Genomic DNA, 16,016 nt, shown 5'->3' on the forward strand with positions numbered 1-16,016 from the left:
TGTGCTGTCTGGGTATTTAAATCTGGTAATCCTCGATATTCTACACACTGGAAGCATTTATATGTAAACCCATATTTACCAGCTAAACTAAAATGTTTCAATTCGTCTATCAAGTTTGTCGTTGTAATTTCATCATATTCAATATACCAAACTTTTAAACGATAACTTTCTAAATTAATTTTTCCGCGAGGTGGGGCTATTTCGGCGTCACTAAATGTAAACAATGAGTCACTCAAATCATCTTTTAAAGTCATTACAATGTGTATGTCTACACCAAATATAGGCCCACTTATATCATCAAAGAAACCAGGAATTAAATCTCCCAGATCAATTGTAGGATAAAACAAACCATCACCCCCCAGTAAGCAATTTGATAACAAATTGTTGCCAAATTGGCATCAAATTCGCTCAAAACTTGGTAACAAATCCAGTGCCATCTGTGTCCGCATTAAGCTTGTGTTTTGGTGACAAAGCTTGTTGACATAACCTGACAGCAAATTGACGGCAAAAACCGAGCAAAGCTTGACATGATTTGACGTCAAATTGATGACAAAAATCGAGCAAGATCTGCGCAAGACAATCTGATAGCAGATTGTCAGCAAAAACCAAACAAATTCTGCAGCTTTTGGCCATTCATATAAAAGTATATATTTAAATAGATTTAAAGCCTTAACCCTAAATAACAAAATGATGATAAGTTATGGTCATAAAATGACCATTAGATAATTAGACATTATATAAAATCATATATTAATATGTTAAAACATATAGGTAAATTCAAATAACTTAATTTATAAAATTAAAGATCTTTTTGGACAGAAATTGTTTGAATAAGTGAAAATCGAACAATTATCTGTCCGATTTGCAAAAAATCAATTCAATATCTGAATTTCCTGTATAAGAATTGTGTCAAAAATTGAACTGATAGAAATATATATATTATAATATTATTAGCATTTTGTAGGCTTTATATACACTCATGACAAGAATTTGAATACGGGTATAGATAATGAATAACGCGCTGCATAGCGATAAGCGACTGAACTATTTTATAATACTTTGTAATAAGCTGCAGATTTTGTTCGGTTTTTGCTGCCAATTTGCCATCAGATTGCGCACTCCAGATCCTGCTCAGTTTTTGCCGACAATCTGATGTCAGTCATGTCAGCAAGCTTTGCTCGGTTTCTGCCGCCAATTTGCTGTGTAGTTATGTTAGCAAGCTTTGCTTGATTCTTGCCGGCAATCTGCCAGCTTAATCGGTAATAACAACTCTTGTACCAAATTTGTAGCCTTTTTGCTGACAATAATTTGTAGCAAGCACTTGGCAATATCTGTTAGAACAGACCTGGCTGACTAGGCCTTAATCAAACCATATTTTTTCTCAGCGATAAAACCACTTGCTTGACCACTTCCTTCACCTTCGTTTGAAATATTAGCGCGCTTTTTCAATGTACTAACATGACCAACGTTATAATTATTATCCAACTCAGTATTGAACATTGAAACTTTAATCAAACTCCACATGTACGCAAAATAATTGTTAACTAAAAAGCTAGTTGTACCTTCAGGATAAGCACTTCCATCTTCCTTTGTAACTCGTATTTTTGGTAAATTTCTTGTTTTGTTTGGCATAAAACCATGTTTATCATTAAATTTTATATGAAAATCATATTCCTTGCCATGCCTTTTAATTTCAGGATAAATATACTTGTATTGTAATTTCACAATTTTATCTTGATATTTTTCAAACGAAAGGTCTTGAAGTGAACTATGTTTTGATGCCATTTATAAGATTTATTTTTTGAGAGCTTTTATATACTATGATTTCTTTGAATCACATTTGTAACAATTTGCTATTAAAATATATGTTATATTTTATGTATGTAATCTTCATTTACATTTTTATTTTCTTTATGCTCACGCATTGATTTTGTTTTTGTCTTACACTTTAGGTAATATATCAATGTCATTTACTTTTAAAAAGGCTTAGTCCAAGGGATGCTTAGTCCAAGGGGTGCTTAGTCCAAGAGATGCTTATAGTATAAAACATCCTTAATATCACCTATTCCAATTGTTTTTATTATATCTTTCCATTTTATTTTTTTAACTCCCAACAAATAAAGAACTATTATACATAAATAACCACAAATAGCTGGATCACTTTTCTTTTGTACTTTCTTTGTATTTATAATGAGTCTATTTCCTCTGAAATAATTTTTCAATTCTATAGGTGCATCTCCTCCTACAGAATCAAAATAATATATATGATTTTTATTTTTGAAATAGCAAACCCAATGAAAAAAAAGATTAACAATACCACACTCATTTTTTCTAATTTTCTTAGGTAATTCATTTAAATTTAAATAGACGTTTCTAAAATTAGGTATTTTAAGTTTTTTTACATATTGTTTTATATCATCATCTGATAAAGCTTTTAATATTAAATTTTCAACTTCTTTTTTAGATAGGTTGAGTTCTGCACCTTTATTATTTTCCATTTGTCTAAATACTTTATTTGCATTTCTAATAGATAATGATGGAAATAGTCCATAATAATCAGTATTTGTTTTTTTAACATGTTTTGAATTCAATTTAATTTTTTCACCTGTATCATAAAACCAAGCTTTCTTCAATTTTTGTTTTTGATAAGATGATAGGTTTAATTCCATTTAATAACGATATTTAAAGAGTGATGGTTGATATTTTGGTGTGTTGAAAGTTTCTTCACGTGGGATATCGAAATTATAATGTACAAAGGGCTTGACCTGAATTAATGGCATCATTTTATCTGCCTGAGTTTTATCTACATGGGTTAATCCTTCTTCGCGTCCTTCGGATGCCTTATTATTTCTAATCTGTTCTTTTAATGTTTCATCCAGAAATTTGTTCTCTTTAACTGTTCTATATATATCCATACCCGAACTCATAAGATAATATAAACCAGCGAAAATCATTGGGAGAGCTGCTAACCAAGGAAAACCCCCTAAGTTCTTAATAGTTTTGCCAAATGCGTCCTTTTCACATTCAAGAACTGAAGGTTTGCTTGACATCAATCCAGTTGTTTTATATGGATGATTTTGATCTTCATAATATTTTAAAATGTTCTTAGCTAATTGTGGATTCTTTTTATATATTTCCAATGCCCTCTTTAATAATGATAACAAATCTTTTTCTCTCATGTATCCCATTCCTAATTTTGTTTTTAATTTCATGGCATTTGTAACAACCCACGCCCAAAATCTTTCCGACTTACTAGCATCTGGTGACAATATTCTCATCCACGCTGCTTCTTGTAAAGTTTTATCTGCTTTCTTTATTTTACTATAATCTACATTTGGGTTTGTATAATAAAAAAGATCATGTTGTTTGCAATGTTCATCTAAAGGATTTATTCCTTTCCACCCCTTTTTTAATCTCTCCTCAACATTCGTAAAAGGCCCACAAGCATTATATCCCAGTAAATGCATTTCTGGAACCTTTCCGGTTAGTTTATTTGAAAGTTTATTAATAAAACCACCTCCTTTTTTACTTCCTTTGCTAATTTTTAATTCACTCATTTCTTCCCATAAATATCTCAAAATATATTCCCATTTTGTATATTTATTTGAAGCTGGTCCTTTACTAGGATCATTATCTTTATAAATTGCATTAGTTTTATAAACTATATTCTTATATTTTTTTATAGCATCTTCACCATAAATATCTTTGAAATTATATGGTACTTTTTTTTCTGTTAATAATTTTATTAAAGGATTAGTAAGTTGAGTTACTATTTTTATATTATTATCATCATAAAAAACAAGATTATCATTTTGTGTTACTCTTACAGTTTTATTCCCTATCATTAACCTATCATCATTGTCTCTGTCACGCCAGAATCCAAACGTTTCATCATAAAGATGGTTTTTATATTTATTCCATAAGGGGCCCCCTTCTTCTTTAATTCTTGGTGACATTGGAAAAGCTGATTTTTTATATGAATGGCTCGAGCTAACAGATTGTACCTCGTCCAAAGGATGCGTCTGAAAGACTAAGTCCGAAGGACGCTCGAAGGTCTCTTCAAATACTTCATCACTATCGTCAGTCTCTGTATAACCTTTAAGGAGTTTTATTATTTCTTCAAGTTTAGTATCTTGATAAGGTTGTACATCTGTGGCGTCCTTCGGACTTAGCGTCTCTTGGACACCTTTCAAGTGCCTTTCAGGTGCAGATTTTAAACTTGAGTCCAGTTTATCAATCAATATGTTAATTTCTTTATTCGTTTCATCCAGTCTAGAAGTTATTGGTTTATTTTTTTCCTCTAAATTTATACTTTTTTTAGTATTTAAATTTCTTGCATTTTGAAATGTTTTTCTTAATTCATTTTGCTTCTTTTCTATTTCAGCCAGTTCTTGTGGAGTTGTACCCATCATTTCATATGTACTTTTAAATGATTTATTTCCAAAATTAAACCCCGTTTTCATGTTAAAAACTGGAGATTTGCATTCAAGAACGGGAGGTTTGTTAAGTGGCTTTAACATCTTATGAGTACAGTCTGTATTTAACATCTTATGTGTACATTCTGTATTTAACGGTTTTGTATTTGACGACGATGGTGAAGCGTCTGAAAGACTTAGTCCGAAGGACGCATTTGACAATTCTGAATCAGTATTTAACAGTTGTCTTTTGTCTGACACATTACGTAAATTTCTTCCCATTTATAATAATAATATTAATTCATTATTTTTTTGAAAGAAATATTTATCATTTTTTGTTTTATCAATTCCCAAAAATCCATGTGGTTCTGACCAAGCTTTTTTACAGAACTTACAAAACTCTTCATATGTTAATTCAGAAGCCAATTCTTCATGTATTTTTTTGAGATTATCTCCAAACTCATTAAAAATAAACCACAGATTTGAATTTTTTCTAATTATAGGGTTTATTTTAGTGTATTTATGATATAATCCGAGAATACTAATATTTTTATGCCTTCCTTCACAATAATATCTTATTATTTTACTTTGATCTTTTAACATTCCATCATCAAAAATTACTAAACTATTTGATGCACATTCTTCTACTGGTAAAATTTTTTCCCAATTATCCTCAAATAAATAATCAATATCATATTTATCTTTTTCCAACTCTTTCTCTAATCCTACATAAGTAGGTTGGTCTATAGATGGACTATAAACATATAATTGTCTATATGGTAGCCATTTGTTTGCGACAAAGTTAGTAGATAAAAATGTTTTTCCACTACCCGATTCACCTAGAATTATACCACGTACTACATCTGGAAAGAATCCACCACCTCTTTTATATTTATCTATAAAATTAAAATGTTTCATTTTTAGGTGATGTTTAGACATTTATTAATAATAATAAATGGAAGAGTATTTTAAAAAACGAATGTATGTTTATCGAAAAAGTTATAAGTATTTTTTTAAATGTAAAATCGCTATATCACTTAGTAAAGCAATATTTGCGGCATCAAGTTTATCAGGTATTGCTGTTACACCATTATTTGCAATAAGTGCCATATCTGTTATAATTGAAATATTAGATAATGAATTCAAAACATCATTAAAATTAATGGATAGGCTTGATGAATATAAATTATCATTTAATTTTTATTGTGAGTTATTACATTTATTTGAGGCTCAACAAATATCTGAAGAAGAAATTCATTTACGTGAAAAAGATTTTATTAAAAATTTGAAATACTTTCCACGTGAAAAGTACTTAAAACAAATGAAGATAAATGGTTATTCTTCAATGAAATAAATGACCGTTAGTAAAAACGATATTATTGATGAATTACACAAACCAGCAAGGAGAAATTATCCAAGAAGATCTACTATTACATTAGGAATTGATGATCTTTGGCAGGCTGATCTTGTTGAAATGGATTCGGGTAACTTAAAGGGAATATCCAAAATTAATAAGGGATATAAATATTTATTAACAATTATTGATACTTTTTCCAAATTTGCTTGGGCAATTCCTGTTAAAAATAAAACTGGAGAAAGCGTATCAAAGGCAATGAGTATTTGTTTTAAAAACCTATCGAATGTGTCCTTTGGACTTAGTTTTTCAGATGCGTCCTACGGACTAAACCTTTCAGGTGCTTCACATTCAAGAACCAAAGGTTTGTCTCAAGGGGTTGACCTGAACTCACAGCATAAACCACCCAAAAATCTACAAACTGATAATGGGAAAGAATTTTATAATAAAGATTTTAAAAAACTCATGGAACAAAATAAAATTAATCATTATTCGACATATAGTGATAAAAAAGCTGCAATTGTTGAAAGATTTAATAGATCACTCAAAGAATTAATGTGGAAACAATTCAGTATACAGGGTAATTACAAGTGGGTTGATATATTACCAAATTTGCTTAATATTTATAACAATAGAAAACATAGAACTATAGGAATGACACCATGTGAAGCGTCTCAAAGACTAAGTCCGAAGGATGTGTCCGAAAGACACCTGAAGATGTGCCCAAAAGGCGCCCGAAAGGCACCTGAAAGACTAAGTCCAAGGGACGCTAAGTCCGAAGAACGCTTAGTCCGTAGGACGCGATTCAAAGTTGGTGATTATGTAAGGATTAATAAATTAAAACATATGTTTGAAAAAGGATATACACCTAATTGGTCAACTGAAATATTTGTAATAGATAAAGTTTTTAAAAACATACCTCCATATTATCATATTAAAGATATGAAAGATGAAGAGATTAAAGGAACCTTTTATGAACAAGAACTACAAAAAACTAAAATTCCAACTAACATCTATTTAGTTGAAAAAATATTAAAAGGAAAAGGAAATAAAGTTTATGTTAAATGGTTAGGCTTTGATAATACACATAACCAATGGATAAATAAGAAGGATCTAATCACTTCGTAAGCGTCCTTGGACTAAACATCCTACGTACTAAACATCCTACGGACTAAATCTTTCAGGTGCTAGTCTTTCAGACACTTAGTCGTTGTATTATAAATGGTCTTGATTTAGAGTTTAACACTCTTGGAATTTAGGATTTCTGCCAATATTTTGAAAGTTCTTCTTTTTGTTGTCTTTTTTTTTTAATTTGTTGCTTTTATGTGTGATTTTGTTGTTTTTATTAGTGATTTTGATGTTTTTTAGTTGATTTTGATAGAGTAAAAAATGTGACCTAGAATGTAACACATTGTATACTACTATTATACTTTATTAAGACAGATTTAAACATTTTTCGCAAAAAACTGGTAGAACGAATTGATGAATTTGGGCAGATACTATTTGAGCAAATGGATGTTATTGTGAAATATTCATGTCTCACTTTGCTAATTACGGATGTTATTGAAGAAACTACTTTAGATCGACACTCCAAGAAAGATCATCAACCATCCGATAGCTATTTTACTTACAAAAAAAACATTCCATGTTCATGGTGAGACTAAGAATGTGATAAATTAATTAGACTCAAAAAGACGGAGTTCTTAAAATTCAAATTCACAATAAAAAAAGAGGATTAATTATTATTATTATTAATTATTATTATTAAGATTATTAATTACTTAGAAAGGTAACAATGGCAATATGAGTCAAATGCAGGAGTAGTGTATATAAGAGAGTTCTAGCGTATTGAACTTAGTTGCAGCGCCGTTATAACTCAGGTCCTCTGAGAGGGGGTGAGGGGCGAGGGGAAACCGGCGCGGGGGGTATGACGTCACGCGGGGGGGGGGGCGGAACGGTAGGCGTTGGGGCCGCGGTGAGGGGGGAGGGGATGGAGCGGGTACGAGCCGAGCGCCATTTCCCAGGCGATCTCGTCGGCTCGTACCCGCTCCCTCCCCTCCCCCCTCACCACGGCCCCAACGCCTACCGTTCCGCCCCCCCCCACATGACGTCATACCCCCCGCGCCGGTTTCCCCTCGCCCCTCACCACCCCTCAGAGGACCTGTGTTATAATGGCGCTGCAACTAAGTTCAATACGCTAGAACTCTCTTATATACACTACTCGCAAGTATCCGGGCGCAATAAGTTTATTTTAACCAAGAGTTAATATAAGTTATAAATAAAGTAGACGGAATTTCGGCTCTTTTTTGAAGCCATCTTCAGCGTACTAGTTTAAGTCATAAATTCCTACACGGTTTGCATTATATATAAGTCCGAGAATTAAAATTACATATCAATATACAATAAAATATTATAAAATCGATGTGTCTGGGCACGTTATATGTAAGGTCAAAAAAATAAATAAATTAAACATTGATAATCTATAAAGATGAAAGTAATATAATCGGTGTGTCTATTGCCATCGCCGAAACTCTCCTTGAATATACAAGAAATTATGTACGTCACATTTCCAAATGTCTATAATATATAAACGACTTATGTGGCCAGTGACGAGAGAGCAAATATGAAATTATAAGATTACTTACACGCACACGAGTATTCAGTTAACATAGCAAGAAGTGATCAGCGGAGAATTACAATTATCTAATGACACCACGATTCTTAATGATATACTAAGAAAAATCATCGGGTAGCAATCAACGGTGCAAATAAATAAACATCAATTAATTCAATATTAAAATAAATAAATAAATACTACACATCGTCAAGTAGGATAGTTATACGGTACAAATGAACATGGTAAAAACATCTTATAGAGTTGGTTAAAAAGAAACAAAAAATAAGAAATAAAAAAATAAAAAAATAAATATAGACAATAACTAGATACAGAATATGAAACTCTGCGACATTGAAAATTATAATTTGTGAACATTATAAAGTCAAAATAAAATGTATAACGGAAATTGAATCAGAGTAATAAAATAATGATATGCGTTTTTTATATTTTGTTAAAATTTAATTTTTAAATTAAACGGTATGGAGTTATATATAAGATGTCCTAGACCACCCGTATATCCCTTTTCTTTCAAAAACTAAGCATTTTAGAGAAAAATTTTTGAACGAAAACTGTATGGTTTTGAGGGAAACATAAGATGGTGTCATTGGTTTGACCTTGGATGGCATCGTTAAAGTCAAGTCAAGGACACTATTAATTTCTTAAATGAAACCCTTTTTTTTTTTTTTTTGTAACGGAGGGGAAATGCCTTTACGCATACCCCGCCTCGATGGGGTTCGAGGCGGGGTTATGTGGGACTACCCCCGGCCTAAACAAACGGCCGGGGACTACCCACTAAAACCCCTCCGGGTGGCCTATCTCGGGCGTTTCAGGGGGCCTCTCTGGAAACTGGCGTATGCACTACATCAGAGAGACCCCCCGCCCACGGGCCGTGCCCGCTGGGGGAGCGGTTTCTGTCTCCCCCAGTGTCCCCGTTGTTGATGGGGACATCATCCTATCTTGGCGAGAGGGGGACTACCGCCCCTCTCGCCATCATCCCGGTGTTATTCCCGGGGAGGGCGTGGTCGGGCCCAGGTACCCCACCTGGGTTCCGACCACCGGGCCCAGTTCGGGGTGAGACGTCCGCGACGAAATAGCGGACGTCCCCCCGAGTTGCCCGGGCCCCGCGCATTCGCTGGGGGAGTTCGATGGGGACGGTTGCGACCACGTCCCCTCCTCCTGCGTGCGCCCCCCTTTGCTGGGGTGGGTTTCTGGGATGCCCGGAGGCTTGTGCTGCCCCGGCTCCCATCGGCCCACCCCCGGGGGCCCGTCGGGCGCGATTGCGGCCCCCCGGGTGTTCTCCGGGAGGCCGCTCTCGCTCCCTTTCGGCCTTCTCCGTCTGGAGCATAACTGCTTCACAGAAGGAGGAGACCGCCCTCCAGGACTCCTCGCTCTCGAGCATAGCCGCTACGATGCTCGAGAGCGAGAAGTCAATATCCCCTATTACGTTGACGAGAACACGGCGCTCTTCTGCCCACGCTGGGCACACCTCCAGCATGTGCTGCGCCGTGTCCTTGTCCCCCCCCCGTACAATGGTGGCAGCGTGCGCTGTCCTCTTTACCGATGCGACACAGGTACGAGCCGAAACACCCGTGGCCCGTAAATACCTGTGTCGCACGGTACGACATCTCGCCACCCGCCCGTGTGACCCACTTGATCAAATGAGGGTGGATGGCCTCGACGACGCGCCTCCCCGATGTATCTTGGGGGTTGGAGAGGTGTTCGTCCCACCTCTCCAGAGCGCGTCGCCTAGTCTGGAGTCTCACGGCGGCCTTGACCTTAGGGGTCAAAACCACGCCGAGCCCGCCGAGCTCTCGCGTACGCGCGTAAACGTGCGCGTACATGTCTGCGTAGAGCTCGACGGGCGGCATCCCCGCCAATAATGAGGCCGCCGTGTGCGACACCGTCCTATAACCTCGGACTACCCTGATGGCCACCCTCCTAAATACTCTACGCAGCAGCATGCTGCCGCGCCGATTGGCCACCAGGGCGTCCGCCCACACCGGTGACCCGTAAAGGGCCACCGCCCGGACGGTGTTCGCGTATAGGCGCCGCACCCGGCCATCCGGACCCCCGAGATTGGGCAAGAGTCGGCCGAGGCTAAGTGCCACCGACTCCGCCCTGGGGGCCAGAAGCTCAAAGTGCGCGCCAAAACTCCAAGCCGCGTCCAGGTAGAGACCAAGGTATTTTAACCTGTCTCCCACCCGGACGGAGACGTCACCCACCATGACATGGGCCTCGGCGGGGGGAGCCCCATGCTCCCCCCTATGCATGAATAGCGCCTCGGTCTTATGAGGCGCTACCTGCAGGCCCATGCCACGGTCGCGCGAACAGCGCACGCTACCCCGACGTTGGCGATATGAACCGCAGCCCCCCAGTTCTCTCCCCCGGCCAACAGCAAAGTGTCGTCGGCGTAACAGACGACACTGCAGCCGGGGGGAGGGCAATACCCAGCACCCTATTATAGGCGAGGTTCCACAGGGTGGGGCCCAACACGGACCCCTGTGGAACCCCGCAATATACGCCCCTTCTGCTTAGGAATACCCGGTTGTTGGGGTACTCCAGCCACCTGTCCCGGAAATAGCTTCTCAGGACCTCCACCATGTAGGGGGGAAGGCCGAAGGTGTTCACGGCCTTCCCCACCATACTCCAGGGCAGGGTGTTAAATGCGTTGCGGATGTCTAACGACACCGCAAGTACCACCCTGCCCTCCTCCATAATGGACTCCGCGAGGGACCGGACGCGCAAGATCGCCTCAACGGTCGATCGCCCCCCGCGGAATCCATACTGGTCTCGGTGGAGGTCCATCTCTCCCCGGGACAGGTGTTGGACGAGACGGTTCGCCAACACTCTCTCCAAGAGTTTCCCCGCCTCGTCCAACAGGCAGATAGGCCTGTATGCAGAAGGGGCGTTGCTGGGCTTGCCCCCCTTCGGGATGAGAACCAATCTGGCCCTCACCCATGCTGGGGGGAATATGCCCTCCCTGAGGCAGCTGTTAAACAGCCGCCTCAGGCGCCCGGACAGTTGGGCCAAAGCCAGGACCCAGACACGGCCGGGGATCCCGTCGGGACCTGGGGCCTTGTTGCCCCGGAGTCTCAACCGCCGGATCACCTCGGCCATCTCTTCCTCCGAAACCTCCAAGTCCTCCGACCACGGGATGGTCGCGTCTTGGCGACCACCCGCGTCAAAAGGGGGACCCTCGGATGGGAAGAGGGTCCCCAGGATATTATCGAGGACTTGGGGTTCCAGAGTTTCCGTCGCGGGGGGCGCTCAAGCTTTCAGCTTGTTCATAACAAGCTTATACGGGCGCCCCCATGGGTCTGCGTCCAAGGAGCGCAGGAGCTCGTCCCATGCTCGGGCCTTGGCCCTCCTGATCGCGGCGCTGAGGTCGTTCCTAGCGGCACGGAACGCCCCATACGCCTCTGCCGTCCTCTCGGCGTCGGGTCGACGCCGAGCCCGGGTGAAGCGGCGTCTGGTGGCGACGGAGATTCGCCTGAGTTCGGCGATCTCCTCGCTCCACCAGTACGCCGCCCTTCGCGGGCGGGGGTTGATCCGGGGCATCACGAAGTCGCAAGCGTCGCTGAGCGCGCCCCGGAACCATTCAACTTCTTCATTAATCCCCCGCCCTTCACCCCCGGGACACGGCCAGTCGGCCGCAAGGACGGCTGCGATCAGCCTGTCCGGGCTCATCTTCTTGAGGGCCCATCTCCTCGGCCGGGCATCTCCCCGGTCTTGGGCGCGGCTGAGCACTCCGTGGCGGGTGGCATTTAGGACCACTTCTATATAGAGGTGGTCGGAGAGCGTCTCGCACTCTGCCACCCGCCAACTTACTATCATTCGTGCGGCGGAGGGGGTGGCCCACGTAAGGTCCAGGACCGATTCCCACCGCACTAGGGTGCTCCTCGACCCTATGTTTATAAGACACAGGCCGAGTGCCGCCGCCCAATCCTGTAGGGCCTCGCCCCTGGCGTTCGTGAACCGGGAGCCCCAACGCGTTGACTTTGCGTTGAAGTCCCCGGCCACAATAATGGGACGGGGCATCTGTCGGCGGAAGCATGCCGACACCCCGTCCAAGAACGCCTCAAACTGGGCGAGGCCCACGCTGGGGGTGATGTAAACCCCCAGCACGGAGATGGGCCCCCACCTGACCACCACCACTCCCGCCCCGGCCTCGACCGGTGTGCAAGGCGGGAGCGTGGGGTCATTCCTCCACGTGATCGCGACGGAGCCTGCCCGGTCGCCGATCCAGCATGGATTGGCTTCCGGGACATAATATGGCTCCGCCGCGATCCCCAACCCGAAACCACGCTCCGCCAGGCTGTGCAAGAACAGGTCTTGCGCCCGGCGGGCGTGGTTCAGGTTGGCCTGCAGTATACCTAAGGGGGGGGGCATTATTTGACGCCCCCCGGTTCCGCCATCTCCACCTCCGCCATAGGGGCGGGTGGGGTGGCGGCTGCAGGCCGGGCCTTTGGTGGCCTCTTCTCCTTAGGGGCCTCCGAGGAGGCCCCGCTATCCTCCGCCCCGCGTTTGCGGGTGTCGGAGGGTGCTGCGGTACCCTCGGCCGGTTCTGCCGGCCGAGATCCCGCCGCGGCACTCGCCGCCGGGAGCGTCTCCCGTCGTCGGTCCGGCCGTTTTTTAGGGGGGGTGCACCTCGCACTTCCCACCCTATGGTTGGCCGGACGACCCAGTCCGGAACAAACCGGGCACCTGACATTATCGGCGCAGTCCCGCGCCAGGTGTCCCGGTTTGCCGCACCTGTAGCAGCAGCCCCGTCTATCTATGGGGCTGCTGCAGTGCTGCTGGACATGTCCCTTCTCCAGGCATCTAAAACACTGGAGAGAGCGTTTGTCCAGCAGCTCCACCTGTGCCCGGGACCATCCAACTTGGATGGCCCGGGCTGCCGCCACTTTGTTGGCGGCCCTCAAAGGGCACTGCACCCATGCAGTGCCCAAGCCGCGGGTGGGGAACTTAATGTCTCCCACCCGCACTTCCTCCGCCGCACAGCCTCCTCCCCCGGCGACGGCCGCCGCTATGCCGGCGGCCGTAAGGGAGCGGTCGAGGCCGCGGAGCCGCAGGTCCGCCTTCCTGACAGGTCGGGCGAGTCGGACCTCCTCTTTGCCGGCAAATACCCGGCAAAGGTCCGCGTAGAGGGCGTCGGCCCTCTGTGCCGCCGTCGGCCCGTCCTTCTCACCCGACCCGGTGAGCTCGATGACCATGGCCCCCGTGGCGGCTTCACGGACGCGGAGGGAGTCTATCCCCAACTTGGGGAGGTCGATCTCCCTCTGGGCCACGGTCATCGTCTCCTGATATGCCCCGTCGGCGCAGGTAATCGTTACCGCAGCCGAACGGGGCACTCTGCGCCTAGAGGCGTCTCCTCCCCGACGCCCATTAGGCCGCTGCCTCTGGCGCGTCCCCCCGGCTTGTCGGGGAGGAGGCGCCTGCCTGGCAGCTCCCTTCTTTGCTAGGGGTTGGGCCTGTTGTGCGGCCCTCGCCCTAGCCGTCCGTTCCCTCCGCCCCACCACCTTAGACCAGGGCTCGCCCTGGCAGGGTACGTGTGGGGGGGAGGATGGACCTCCTGCATGGGCCTTGCCGGCTGGGAGTCGCCGGGGGGTGGCATCCCCCCCCGTCCTCCCGCTCTTGCCGGCGGGTCTCGCGGGGCAGTGGGCGGGGGAGGGGGGGGCTTAGAGCCCCCTTCCCCCCCGTGCTACGCCCTTTTTTCTTCTTCCTCCTCTTCCCCCCCCCGACCCGGTGCTACAGCGCCGGTAGGGGGGAGAGGTGGGAAGGCCCCTCCAGGCGGGCGGCCGGCTGTTGCGGTGGGTCCATGGGGCCCACCCCGGCCTATTTCCGCCCGCAGGTCGACAAGGGCAGCGATCTGATCGGTGTACCACCGATACCAAGCTCGCTCGCCCTCACCGACCACTCCCGGCGGGTAGCTCTCGGAGAGCGGCGCAGAGGTACCCCTCAAAGGGGGCCTCATCGCCGCATTACCCCGGCCACCCGCCAACGTTGGGGACATACGTCCCATACCCCCCCCCCCCCCCGAAGACGTTGGGGACCCCCGTCCCATAACCCACCCCCGCGATGGGGACCTCTGTCCCCTTCCCGCGGCTGGACGTTCCAGTCTAATTGGAACGTCCAGCTCCTCCACCAACTTCACTCGGGGAACCCGCCGCCTTTTGCGGGGAGACCCCCCGGGCGAACCGGGAAGTTCTAGTCGGGAGGGGGGCTTCGCGCGACGAGTCGCGTCGAGCTCCTCCTTTAGCTCGCGGATCTCCCGTTGGAGATCCGCATTGCGGTCTCCGAGGGACTTTATGTCCCTGCGGAGGGCCGCTAGCTCCCCTTTCGCCTCGTTCTGTTGGGCTCTCTCCGCCAGGGTGCTGGCCGTTACCCTGACAAGGGCCGCGGCCTCCCTGAGCCTCTTCTGGAGAGAGCCCTGCAGATTTCCGGAGCAGACGGCGATACGGTCTATGGCAGCCGCCTACTCCATACTCCGCGCCGCGATATCCGGGGTCGGGGCATTCCAAACCTCTTCGGCGCATTCCGCCTCATAGGCCCGAAGGCCCCTATTTGGCGGAGGGAGGGGAGCATCCTCCGATAGGGCTTTCTGGGCACTACGCTCCCTCTCCTTCTCCTGCTTGCGGGCGGCCTCCTCCTCGCGTTTCTCGCGGAGGCCTACGAACTCGCCCGTGGTGGGCGGTCTCCCGCGTCCCGTCTTCTTTGGGAGGTCGTCCACCTCCATTGCGTCCTCTTCGGGAGACGCATGGTCCTCCGTACCCTCGCTGGCCAGCGAGGTCCTGGAGGAGGAGACGGGGGTGGAGCGATTGCTGCCCCCCCCGCGACGCACCTTCCACCTTCCCGCCATCTTGGCGGGTGAGGCTCTGGCCCCGACCCACCTTGTCCCGACTATACGGGTGCGCCCTCGCAGACGTGACCGAGCGCGACCGGGACCCCGACTTTGATGAAGCCGGGCCCGGCCAGTCGATCCTCCGCACGACCACCCTCACCTCTCTATCATCGGCGATAGTCCGCTCGCCAGGGGTGCTCGTCGGCAACACCCCTGGTGGCCCGTCGTTGGATGACGACGAGGGGGGACCGGGACTGTATCCCCCCCCGCCGGTCGCTGTGGGATCCGAAGCCCACTGCGGCAGTAAACGTATTATTAAATGAAACCCTCTATTTTTCATTACAATTTCTTGTAACTTATCTTGAAAGATTTCCAAAACACTATAATAAAGTATTTTTTCATTAAGTACTTTTTGAGTTATTTTATATTTTATTCTGAAATATTTTGATATAAAAAATAAAATATTTCGTAAAATATTCAGTTTTCAATAATCTTACCGTAATATTTTTATGTACAGAATAATGAGACAAATCAATTAAAACAAATAATTATTTAAAAAATACATTGTAAATAATTTTCTTAAAAACAATTATATTTTTATACTAATTGATTTGTCTCGTTATTCTGTACATAAAAGTATTATGGTAGTAAGATTATCGAAAACTGAATATTTTACGAAATATTTTATTTTTTATATCAAAATATGTCAGATTAAAATACAAAATAACTCAAAAATTACTTTATAAAAAAATACTTTATTTTAGTGTTTTGGAAAGCTCAAGACATAAG

At 44.9% G+C, this 16,016-nt stretch overlaps 1 protein-coding gene across 1 annotated transcript; it reads left to right on the top strand.

Annotated features, from left to right (window-relative positions):
* Positions 1-5,769: 5,769 nt before the first annotated feature.
* Positions 5,770-6,897, top strand: LOC138938958 (uncharacterized). The gene has a single exon (XM_070306377.1). It carries the CDS (start codon positions 5,770-5,772, stop codon positions 6,895-6,897), a length of 1,128 nt encoding a protein of 375 aa, XP_070162478.1.
* The last annotated feature ends 9,119 nt before the right edge of the window (positions 6,898-16,016 follow it).

Source organism: Polyergus mexicanus, unplaced genomic scaffold, assembly GCF_030449975.1.
Source record: "Polyergus mexicanus isolate NDT 795.1 unplaced genomic scaffold, iyPolMexi1.0 SCAF_13, whole genome shotgun sequence".
NCBI lineage: Eukaryota > Metazoa > Arthropoda > Insecta > Hymenoptera > Formicidae > Polyergus > Polyergus mexicanus.